The sequence below is a fragment of the Etheostoma cragini genome, chromosome 21 (assembly GCF_013103735.1).
Source record: "Etheostoma cragini isolate CJK2018 chromosome 21, CSU_Ecrag_1.0, whole genome shotgun sequence".
Lineage (NCBI taxonomy): Eukaryota > Metazoa > Chordata > Actinopteri > Perciformes > Percidae > Etheostoma > Etheostoma cragini.
Window position 1 is genome coordinate 414,083 of NC_048427.1, and position 12,792 is coordinate 426,874.

The 12,792-nt window shown below is 41.3% G+C and overlaps 2 protein-coding genes across 4 annotated transcripts in view; one reads left to right on the forward strand and one right to left on the reverse strand.

Annotated features, from left to right (window-relative positions):
- Positions 1 to 6,978, forward strand: part of htra1b (HtrA serine peptidase 1b) — a 22,587-nt gene extending 15,609 nt beyond the window's left edge. The window contains exons 6-10 of the mRNA XM_034860002.1: positions 465 to 497; positions 1,935 to 2,049; positions 2,883 to 2,940; positions 4,472 to 4,567; positions 6,781 to 6,978. Coding sequence (XP_034715893.1) covers positions 465 to 497; positions 1,935 to 2,049; positions 2,883 to 2,940; positions 4,472 to 4,567; positions 6,781 to 6,949 — 471 coding nt within the window. The 3' untranslated portion in view covers positions 6,950 to 6,978. The remainder of the gene's footprint in view (positions 1 to 464; positions 498 to 1,934; positions 2,050 to 2,882; positions 2,941 to 4,471; positions 4,568 to 6,780) is intronic.
- A 5,275-nt stretch (positions 6,979 to 12,253) lies between these two features.
- Positions 12,254 to 12,792, reverse strand: part of c21h10orf88 (chromosome 21 C10orf88 homolog) — a 7,844-nt gene continuing 7,305 nt past the window's right edge. For all 3 annotated transcript variants that reach the window (XM_034860004.1, XM_034860006.1, XM_034860005.1), the window contains exon 9: positions 12,254 to 12,610. In XM_034860004.1, coding sequence (XP_034715895.1) covers positions 12,388 to 12,610 — 223 coding nt within the window. In that variant the 3' untranslated portion in view covers positions 12,254 to 12,387. The remainder of the gene's footprint in view (positions 12,611 to 12,792) is intronic.

Sequence of the window (12,792 nt, forward strand, 5' to 3'; positions counted from 1 at the left end):
CACAGACACACACACACACACAAACACACACAGACTGACAGACAGACAGAGAGACAGACACACACACACACACACACACACAGACAGACAGACAGACACAGACACACACACAGACACACACACACACACAGACTGACTGACAGATACACACACACACACACACACACACACAGACTGACTGACAGATACACACACGCACACACACAAACATGCATGTCTGGTTGATGATAACCATGCGTGTGCTCACCATTGTTTCGATATAGTCTGAGTGTATTCAATGTCCTGTGATTGGTCCAAATACCCTGCATTGATCTGCTGATTGGCTTGAAGTGATTGAGAAGTAACTTAAAATATCTTTTGATAAGCAATATGATACCATAGCATGGTGCAAGGAGTGCAAAACTGATTTCCTCCAACTGATTTTGATGTCTTTGCTTTTACATTCTTGGTTTGTTTGCTTGCAGTACGGCAACTCAGGAGGACCACTAGTCAATCTGGTGAGTGAAGGAAAACCTGCTCTGAGAAACATTATGCAAGCTTGGTTCCTAAATGAAATGTTCCCTGTTAAAAAATGTGCATATGTGCACTGGTCCAACAAATTATTCATCCTTATGTCCTCCTAATCGGCTAAATGTTTCTAGTTAAACTCTATTTCTACGTATTTCCTGCTCTTGATGTCAGGACGCTCTGCTCACGTAATACTTTCAATTCAATGGTGCGGTTCCACATTTGTAACATTTTCCAATTTTACTGGCTACTAACATCCGTTCATACTCACAACACACAAGCTTAAAAAAAACTTTTTTAACAATTATAAATGATGAATATATACTGTATGTATGTATGTATGTATGTATGTGTGTGTGTATATATATATATATGTGTATATATATATATGACCACATCACTCCCTCTCCCCAATCTGTCAGAGTTGAGTTGATCCACAAGTATGTGCAAATGTATGGGGGGGGGGAGGGACCCTTTAAGGGATACTAAAAAAATAATTATACTTTTAATTAATCTACTTTTTACTACTTTTAATACGGGCCTGCAAATAAGGAATTCCATGTTCAAAAAGGAGTAGGAAGAAGCTAAAAAACCTTTCTGGTCCTACGCCCTTTTTCTATTTTCATACTTTAGTCAAATATAAAACAATATGATGCTTCACTTATTTGTATATGTATACTACACATACATGTACAGGATATCTAACCACACTACACATGTATTTCTTTTCCATGTATCTACCCCTTCTCCTTTTATCTACATCAAACCTGAATTACAACCCCTCCAAACTAGACACAGTAAAGAGTATATTCCTATTTTTTATCGCATCTTCTTCTTATTGTTTGCTACGTGAAATAATAATACTAATTAGAACATTGAGCATGTTATAAAGTACTTTAAAAATTGGATTTTGTTTTCCAAAAGAGTTTAAAACCATTTAAAAACGACACATATTCATGATTATTGCAATATTTTTAGGCCTCATAAGGTGTTAGACATGATAATAGGATATTGATAATAAGTCATTCATCACTAATGTATTTTCATCTCATGTTTGTGGAGCTGAAATTGAACATATTAGAAAAATCTTTGGAGCGGGGACAGGAACCGGGTTCGTCATCACCGGGACCACGTCCATATGTTGCCAAGCGGAGATAAACGTAATCTCATATAAACAAACACCCAGGGCCACAAAGTCCTCGTTAGCAAGATAAATACAGAGTTTAGGTAATGCTGGGCAAGGAGTCCACAGCTGACTCTGATCATGAGGCCGTTACCAGCCGGCCACAACGTGGTGTCAGGAACGCTGTTTAACGAGCTTCATGTGGAAACTGGACCTTTACTGTGGGGCGTAGGAGGAATAACCCCAAACTAATGTGTGTGTGTGTGTGTGTGTGTGTGTGTGTTCTTGTGTGTGTGTCGTGCAGGATGGAGAGGTGATTGGCATCAACACTCTGAAAGTCACAGCAGGAATCTCCTTCGCCATCCCCTCAGACAAGATCAGGCAGTTCCTGGCCGAGTCACATGACAGACAGTCCAAAGGTCAGCGAGCAGGTTGTGGGTTCGACTCCAGGTCGATCCGGGCCTTTCTGTGTGCAGTTTTAAATGTTCTCCCCATGTCTGCGTGGGTTTCCTCCCACCATCAAATAACATGTACTAGGTTCTCCAGCCAGTGCCCTTGAGCAAGGCACCGGCTCAGATCGCTGTTAAGTGGCTGCCCAACGCTCCCTTGAGGGATGGGTCAAATGCAGAGAGGGAATTTCACCACATGTATGTGTATGTGACCGTAAAAGTAGCTTTACATGATCTCAGAGACGATATCAGAGACCGGGACAAAGAGAGATTCACATACATCTTATTTTTGTAATACACCTAAACAGGAAGTGAGCTTCGTGTTTCAGTTCATGTTTTCTATTGCCCTTTCTCAAAGTGAACCACGTAGCATGTTATTTAACGGGATGGATATTTAAAATGAACTTAAATGAATTAGGTAAGCACGTATGGTGCACCAAGACTGAGATAGATGTCCACATACAGAACAGCTACGCTACCCGGAGAAAGCCATGCAGGGAGAAGCATAAACTTTAATCTTTCTTTTGCTTTTGGTGTACAGCTTGTTAGAAGGTTTGCTTACAAATATTATACATAATATATATACTGTATCATATCCCCAGTGGATATGACACATGCCTTTGGGATGGGAGATCTGGGTTTGATTCCCACGGGAAATTGGTATAAGAAACCCATATTTCTGATATATTAAAAAACAACCTTGAAAATGGGTCAAATTTGACCCGAGGAAAAAGATAAATAGGATGAAAGAAGAAGATGATAAGTCAGCGATACAAACGGCATGTTTTCCTTATGTTTTTCAGGTAAAACGTTCCAGAAGAAGAAATACATCGGCGTCAGGATGATGAGTCTCACTCAAACGTAAACTCCTGTTTCTGATGACATTGTGCTAAAGTTACACAATCACATTAGTGAATATGGACATTGATTCTACTTATTTGGGTGAAAAACACTGAATATTTTCATCATATGACAACGAAACTGCTCGAAACATCTGTTTAGTGCAGTCTAAAAGTTGCGGTTTGGATCAGATTTTCAGTGACTTTACTGCAATAAAACAGTGGCAGTATCCATGCAGTCCTCTTGTACTGTTGATAAAAGGCATTATTCTTTGAATGAATGAGATCAGACTGTTCTGTGTATAAGAAATGCCCCTAACTCTGAGAACAGGGAGTGAATAATCTCCCTGGAATGTATTTTTCTCACTTTCCTACACAACAAGGGAGGCAATCGTATTGAAAACGTGACCTCAGCTTTAGGTAGCTGCTGTAAAATAACAAGTATGTAAGTCCACCCCCGGGCCACAGCTGACCGAGACAATGCCCAGCTGCCCCTCCACGCCTCAAAACTCCAAAAACAAGCTCCACTTTAAAACCGCTCGTTCATTTTAAAGATGCCAGTGGGCTGTGGACTTGATGTTTGTTCTTTCAAAGCACATCATCATGTTATGGATGGATTTCCTTCCCTCCTTAGCCGTGTTACCCAGACTAGAAAAGCGCTATATAGATAAAGCACATTTACATTTACATTTACATTTACATTTACATTTAGCCAGACACTAAACAGGAGAATGAACTGAGATAAATGTAAAGCAAATGTTATATTTCAAGGTAATATTTCACACCTTCATGTTTGTCTGGTGAATATCTCATCACATGTTGAAGCAGTTGCATGCTTAGACTGTGGGGAAGACTTTCCCTGCTGTTGGATTTAAAGCTTAACGTAACTTTTTAATATTAATGAACGTCCGTTACATTTAAGCTGTTGCCAAATGAGTTCCTACAAAGATAATTAAGACTCAGCTCCACACAACTCTCTCTGGATTTCCCAGTATGGCTAACTATGTTCAAAGGACTGGTGCGTCCGGGGACTGTCCAACGCAGAAACTCAAGTGAAGAAAATGACCTCTTCTGAAGAGTCCATCAGTTTTTTAATCCTCCGTGTCCTCCTTGGCTACTAGTAACTGTGTGTGTGTGTGTGTGTGTGTGTGTGTGTGTGTGTGGGGGGGGGGGCTATGCGCAATCACACAAGCCTTCTATCATGTCATACCAACCCTGCCTTTAAACTACCCAACAGGAGTTAAGATGAGCACAATAAGGTTTTGAATGCAGGACTTTCACTAGTAGTGGATCATTTTTTGCAGTATGGCATCAGTACTTTTACTGCAGTAAAGGATTTAAATACTTCTTCCAACACTGTCAAATTCAGACTTGTATTGTTGAAGTTGCAGCTTTTTTTAAAAGCTTGACATTTTCAGTTTTACCAGAGAGTCATGATTAATACAAGCTATGCTTTACACATTGGAAATTATAAGTAGTCACAACGCATCATGCCTTCGAGTTCGATTAGCAGCTCATGTTTTGGCTGTTTTTCTCCTCTCTCCTCCCGCCAGGCTGGCCAAGGAGCTGAAGGAGAGGCAGCCAGACTTCCCAGATGTCACCTCTGGGGCGTACGTCATTGAGGTCATAAGCCGGACTCCGGCTGAGGCGTGAGTGTTTTTCTCATCTCTTCTTATTCCCACGTTATCTGGTGCTCGCTGCCCAATATGTCAAATCCACAGGCTGCGTTTCAACAAGCAGGTTTGATTTTCGTGCCAGCAAAAGACACAAGTGGCGCCGTTTTTACTTCTTGTAGTTCCGTCTCAGTAATTATGAAAATAGGTACAGTAGAAGTGTGCATGATGGTTGGTTCCAGGCAGACTCCTGTAAAATATGTGTCGCCCCTGGAAAGATTTTGAAAAAGACGTGAAAGGCTTGTTGACAGCGGGCCTCAGCTCTTCCCCTGAGAAAACAGCAGGTAGGCAGTTTCTTATGTTGTCTGGTGGATTTCTGGGGATCACATGAAGGAGTTAGCTTGATCTGGTCTTGCCTAAAGGACACAGTGGTGCACTGTCACTAAGTACATTTACTCAATTACTGTGCATATTTGAGGTACTTGTACTCTACTTTTTACTGTACACATTTGAGGTACTTGTACTCTACTTTTTACTGTACACATTTGAGGTACTTGTACTCTACTTTTTACTGTACACATTTGAGGTACTTGTACTCTACTTTTTACTGTACACATTTGAGGTACTTGTACTCTACTTTTTATGACACTTTTATTTACTCCACTACATTTATCTGACAGCTTTAGTTAGTTTACAAATTAAATGCTTGCACACAAAACACATGTAGTTTATAAAATCTAATGTTTTATTCTAAATGAAACTGGCCAACAACATAACGGCCTACAAGTCCAGCTGAAAATACAGTTTGGATCGATTCCAGTTCCTAAAATGTGAGGATTTTTCTGCATTGACTACTTTAACTTTTAACACTTTAATTTTACTGATGATACTTGACGACTCATACTTTTACCTAAAGGGTTATATGTTTTTGTGTCTAAGTGACTGATGGGAACAACAGTCTTTGACAGTGATCCAGTATTAAGTAAGATTGCTGCAACAAGCTACAATGCAAGGTAATAATAAGGTGATTTTCCAGCTTGTATTTACCTTCAGAAAAGTCTGATTAATAATCTAAGGGTCTGACAACATTATGGAAAGGATGTCTAAGGAGGCTGACCTTCCTCTTAAAGAGTAAGATCCTTTTAAAAGGAAATGTAAGGAAATGTCTAAGATTTGAACTTTCTGTGTGTGGAGACTGCAGGATATGGAGAGTTCCCTTGTGCATTTTAACGCTACTGTTTTGTTTTTGAAACCGGGCTGAGATCTGGCAGCGAAGCCAGAATCATGAATGTTTCCCACCCAGATTGTCCAACTCCCTCTGGCAGGGAGGACAAACTGCTTCACTCACAGCTGATAATGATTTGTTTTTTTGCTCCAGAGCCTCTATATTTGAGGAACAAAAAAATAGACTGCTTTATTTCTTTATTTATAAAAGCAAAGCCCCTTGAAAACTTGGCTTCAAATCTTCTCTAATGTTTTCTCTACATTATTATGGGTGCTGTGTGAACACTATTGTACAGCCTAAACTATACATGTTGGGGGGGGGGGGGGGGGGGGGGCATTTTCACGACTGGTCTAGAACCTTGCAAGGACCTGAGGTGCAACAATTGACCCACTTCCACCACTAGGTGGCGCTATAGCAAAATAAAACTGTTTGGTTTTCAGGGCCTTTAAAAAAAAACAGGAAGAAAGTGGGCGCCTGGGTAGCTCAAATGGTAGAGCGCATGCCTCTGTGCAGAGGCTCAGTCCTTGCCGAATTGGCGGCGGGTTTGGTTCCAACCTGCAACCCTTTGCTGCATGTCATTGGAAGGGGTGGGGGGGGTGGAGCTGAAGTAGATGACTGGAGGTGGAAGGGAAGGTGCAGGGTTGCATGCTTTGCCTGAAACGAGAGCTGATGGCAAAGGGAGAAGCAGATTTAAAGCAAGGTTGTGACTCTGACTGATTGGTTTAGCAGGAAGGTGAACAGCTGATTTGATTTAGGAAGAATAATTAATTTAGGAATTAAGAGTTAGGTCTTCCTGAAAGAAGTTAAGCCGAGATCCATTTCAATAAGGTGAGGCTATTTTGCAGATATGCAAAGTTAAATACAGCATGATCAAACATACAATTATTTGGAAAACTGCTGATTTGATTTAGGAGAGGGCATCAATTGAAAGTGAGGTCTTCCTGAAAGAATTGGCGATATCACAGATATAACCTGAGATATCATGCTAAAGACTAAAACCTTGGCTCTTCTTTCTTGGTGACAGCGCTGGCCTGCAGGAACGAGACGTCATCATCAGCATCAACGGCGAGCGGATCTCCACGGCCAGCGACGTGAGCGCGGCCATAAAGCGGGACGAGAAGCTGCGAACGGTGGTGAGGCGAGGCAACGAGGACGTCATCCTCACCATCGTCCCCGAGGAGATCGAGCCTTGACCTCTCAACTGAAACAAGTAAAACAAACCCAACCAGTCGACCAATCCCGAGCTGGCTCTCAGTGTTTTTCAACCAAATATGAACACTTTGAAAAACCAAGCAACCGACTGGTGTATGTGTGTTTCTGGGGCCGCACCTACTGCGTTTAAGAACTTGTAATTATTAGCAATACTACTCTTCCATGCTGTTAAGGCTATTTTATGCTTCTGCGTTAGCTCCTACGCCATCGTTACCCTTCTGGAGATCTGCGTCGTGATTGCTTTGCATGCCGGTGCATTTCAACGCCATAACGCTAGGGGGTGTCGCCTGTGCCTGTTTCGCCTTTGTCTGTTTTGTCTTTGTCTGTTTCGTCTGTGTCTGTTTTGTCTGTGTCTGTTTTGTCTGTGTCTGTTTCGTCTGTGTCTGTGTCTGTGTCTGTGTCTGTGTCGCTCACCACCAAAGCAGTACTCAGAATGACAAACCCCTTAGACTGTTGTGCCGAAATTTGAATCTTATTCGTTTTGCCTTTTCTTGCATAGATTTTGTAAAACGTATCAAGAAATAGACCCAGTGAAATCCATTGACCTAGTTACTGTAACCAGAAAATAAAGAGTTTATTTGCGAGGTGTCTGCCAGCCAGTTTATGATATGTTGGCAAGCTAACTACAGCACAACTGCCCACAAAGTACTGCTTGGTGGCGCAGTGTTAATTTCAAAACCTACTGACATATAGACAATAAATATAGACATTTACACAAAGGATAAACCCGTCATTGTAACCAAAATAATGCTGAGCTTATGTCAGTGAACTAGCATGTTGCTAATCCCCACAGTAGGCTGCTTGAAACACCGACCATCAACGCACAGTACGAGTTGACCAATCACAGTCCACGCGGTCTGTGTTGCTACAATGCAAAGTTACAGGTTTTTGGAGGTGCACGTCGAGCTACGGTGGAGGGCTCGGAGAGGGGTTCGTAGCGACGCAGAGGGGTTGATTCCAACTGCAGAACCATAAAATAGCCTTTACGCCTTCAAACGTCATGACCCTGGGGACTGAAGCTTCAACCCTTCAACTTCTCATGTTGCTTTTTCTTCTAATCTCGATTTACTTTCCATCATCACAGACCGTTTATATTCTACTAACGCCTCCTATCGCTACAGAGAGGTTTCTGCAGTCTCCCGTAGTTCTGTTTTGTTGTGTATGTTCTTGACAGAATATATTTTTAATGGGTTTTCTGTGTCAATGTGTTTGATGACATTTTTTCAAAAAAGGGAATAAACTTATTTTACAAAACCGTTGTCTTTATGGACCGTGTCGATGTTAGTCAATGTTTAATTTCAAACAGGTTCATTATCAGCAATAAGGGACTAACAATTAGCACAACAGGGTTGCTTGATTATTCTGCACAACTGAACTCCACATTACTTTGGGACCAACATTCCTCAGAAGTTGCAAGTTGGGGTTCCTCAAGGAGCCATCTAGGATCCCCTGAGGATCGCCTGAACTCTCTTCCTATTGTCTTTACTTCACATATAGTTCCTTTAACCCCAAAACATTCACACACACTTACAGGCTTCAACCCCATCATCTATCACAACAGGCAAGTCGACACCAGTTTATATCAATGGCTACAATCTGTTACAGTACATGAAATTAAAAATTCAAGTAAGAATTAAGCAACTGTTTGCTAACAAGATCACCATTTCAACTTCATTAGAGCAATTGCATGTCAATGTTGTCTTAACAGCATGCTGTGCTTCCCCCAAGTGTCAAAAAAACCCTTTAACTTAAATGTAGAAAAGAACCCGAATATGTGTAGACTGAGTAAACCCCGCCCACTCTGCCGGTGATTTGATTTCACCCTGCAGCTGTTGTTTTGTTGTTTTGTCAACTGCGGTTTCCAAGATCATGAAGGCCGTATTAATCTCAACTTTTACACCAACATGGCCACAAAGAAGGAAATTAGGCAACGCCATCTGTTGAGGAAGATCAAATTATACGGGCGATAACGAGAGGACCTATGGTGATATGTTTGAATGACTTCAACTGTTTCCACCATATATAGTTAATGATTTATTTCCACAAACTACTAAATATATACACTAATCTCAAATTACACATGATTGCAGAGTTATGATCATCAGTATCACCAATGTATGTGGCCCCAAAACAATTATAGAAACATGTATGAGAGGTAACAGAAAGACTTTAACGAGCAACCTGTGCAAACATTTTGTCTCTTCTTATTTTCTATAACACACTCCAGCCCATTGCAGATTTAGATGCAGCCAGTTTAGGTTTACAATAGATTGTGGCCCGCCTAGTTGTGCACCAGACCAAAAACACGAGCACATGATTTTCAAACTGCAATTACGTGACATTAAAGCCAAATTTAACAGATCTGCCGACTTTGAGACTCCGAAATTCTTCCACAAGCCGAGTTTTTAAAGTAAGGCTGAGAAACAGGCTGCTGTAAAAAAATGTAATCATTGTTTTGGTTGATTTGCGAAACTCTATGATGGCTAAGGGACTTTTTTTACTGACTTGCTTTATGTCGACAACAACGCGGATCCGAGAAAGATACAAAAAAGTCGGTAATAACACAAATTATGAAAAAAAGCTACAAAAATGTAGATAAAAAAGCAACGTATCATAGACATTTCACTTTGTCATTAAAACAAAGTTTAATAAATTATACATGTCTGGCCCTTGGTGTGAATGTATTTTTCCAATGTGGCCCTTAGTGAGTTTGCCACCTATAATATGGATCTTGCAGCTAATTCTGCTCGACCATGCACATATATAGCACTGTGTTGTCCAACTGTAATGTGTGCTCGCACACTGACATAGAAGAGGTGGGCTCACCATTAAAACATAAATGACAGGAATGCAGATGATTCCCATCTTCCAGCCAGAGGACAGGGGCAGGGAGTTTTTCTTTTGATTTAGCTCCAGTTGGATGAGATGTGAATGGAACCGGTGACCCGGTTTGTCCTGATTGACGGAGCAGATTGTCCCCCCTGAGCTCTCTTCTGCTGACTCAGCGTCTGTCCTCCACATGTCTAACTAAACATCCGCACATCATTTTATAATTCTGTATCCTCTTCATGTAACATGTGACCCATTTTAGTTCTGTTGACTCAGCTCTCAGCTGACGGTTTGTTGGCACTGAACCACTCCTCTGTTTCTTTTTAAATTTTGGCATCTAGGCCCTCTGGCTTTCAGATGTCTTCTGCAAGGGGGCCTAACTGCTGCAGGTCTCCACACATAAGAAGACTTTCAGTGACCTTCATGGTTCACTTCAGACCCATTTATTGTAAGTCAGCGTTACTGGAAGTAACCATCGGCTAAGTTGATTTTACTTTTCGGGAAAGTCTTGGACATTTTCCTTTAACTGTAACCGTTGTACCACACAAACTATCCAACTATCCATAAATCAGCATTGTCAAGTCTTAAAAGTATTCTCTGACTCATGTGTTTTGTCAGAAAGTGCAGGGCTGGAGCCCAAAGATACCAAACTGAATGCCAAAAACACTCTGCTTGGTATTGTTGCCATAGTTAACTGAACTTTGAGTTATCGTTTCTTCAGTTGTATGCTCTTTGCATACAATTGCACTTATGTTTGCATATTAAATGGGATGTTTGTGTTTTTCCTTCACTGGCAATCATAGCCCTGCCCTAAAACACCGCCTACTTTATCGCCGATTTTAAAATCAATGAGACCATAATTAAAAGAGTTAACATCATTCTGTATTGCAGAAGACTTTAAACTAGCGATTGAGACCATAAACTCATGTGAATGTTGAATGAGGTAATAAATCAAGTGAGAAGTGTCGCCCCCTGCTGGAATTCAGATAGAAAGCAGGTTTAAGGAGTCGCCCCCTGCTGGAGATCAGATGTAATGCAGCTTTAAGGCACTTCCGCATTTGCAGCACTTCACCGAACCGGATGCTTTGTCCATTATTATTTACTATGGTTTGTACCCCCCCCCCCCCCCCCAAACAAAATAGTACATTAATCTGTATAAATATATTTTTATTGCTATTGTTATTGTTATTAAAACCAACAACATCAAAGGTCAAAACAGTTTCCACTGGCAGCATTATGTTACAGACATGTACATTATTTCAGACATTACATTTCCATTTTAAAACACATTGTAATCAGTTACATCTTTCATAACCACTCCTGTAATAAGGGGCGAACCCAAACTGTACTGTTAACCAAACAGTTTACCAAAACATGTGTCAGCAGATCAGTGCAGTTACAGTACGTAGTGTGAATATTAATAACTGTTAGGGGACAGCCAGAGACTCGTTAAACCTGCCAGGCCGGCACGATTCATCGTTATAAAATCGAAATCGTGATCCACCCCGGGTGGCGATTTAATTTTTAAATAACTAATTTTTAATGACTTTGATTTATAGTCGAGTAGATACCACGCAGTGGGAAAACGCCATTTGTTTACAGGCTCGTGGTGATGCGCAATGCGTAGAGGTGTCAAAAAATATCAGTGTTTCATTCTGATAATTTATGTAGTTTTGTCATGCGTGCAATAAACTTACACTTTGGGAGGAAAAACATCATGACGGAGAAAACTGATATCAATTCTAAGCTAAAAAATTGTGATTCATATTTTTCCCTGAATCACTTTAATGTGAATAAATAAGTGTTCTTGTGGTGACGCATGTACACTATTAATATGTTAAAACCCGGATAAGATCACATGGGGGTCATGTTTTACTTCAGTTTCTGTTTGACTGTTTATGGCTGTCCCTTCTTCTGTGGTTTTGGTTTTAGTTGATTAAGCTTTCTTTAGTTGATACGTCATTCTTTATGCTTATTCATGCTTAATTACTCATTTCCAAGATACTTGTGAGCACATATCTGGTGAATACGAGATTTAAAGTGGTGCTTTTGCAGGATTAATTGAGTAGAAACTCAGTTATACAGACGGGTAATTTACTACACTCATATTGTGTTTTTCTAGTCTCACATCTCTGTGGATTAAATCAACGTATCGATTAGTCCACAAAATCATGTGTTAGTAAACTAAGAATTTCTTAAGTCGAGGACAGGCCTACGTTTTGTTTCGTGATGTGTTTCCAGAACACACCGCAGCCCCAGGACGTTCGATGTGTGTGATACTGGTCTGGGTTCTCTGCAGTTCCACGTTTCTTGGTTTCCTTCAACCAAACAAACAATCCCACATCCAGGACCTTCCCTTCGGCTGTCGAGCACGGTTGCATTCATTTGCTATTTTCCCAGAGATAAAAACCAAACCAACCGTTACAGACGGATACCTGTAGTTGAAGACAATGTTACATTTTAGGAGATTATTGTGTTATTCTATCCATATTTCCCATTTCAGTCTTAAAACACTAACATTTTAGTATCTGTGTCGTGCTTTGAAGGCTTCCAGGTTACATGTTGCGTTAGTCATTTAGCGGTTCTAGGCTCAGTGTGTGGGGGGTGTCGAGGCGGTCTGCTGCGACGCGTCTGTGGATGCTGCCCCCCCGCCCCCGCTGCCCATGGCTCCCTGGCTGAGGACGACGTGCGGCAGGGCGCTCAGCAGGGCCTTCTCCAGCTTCTGCTCCAGAGCATCCAGGCGGCGGTCGACATGCTCCTTCAGCCTCCTCTCCATCTCCTCCAGACGGCGCTCCATGGCCGGGTCCAGCTCCCTGCAGAGTGACACGACAAGGGGGTAACGTTTTGGAGAAATGAAAACACTGAAAGCTTAACCAAGGCTTCATTTACATTGCTACGTTTTGGTTTTAAAGGAATATCTTCTGCTACATTTCCCCCTCTCATTCCCCCTGCTCTGGCGTTTCCCCCTCTCATTCCCCCTGCTCTGGCGTTTTAT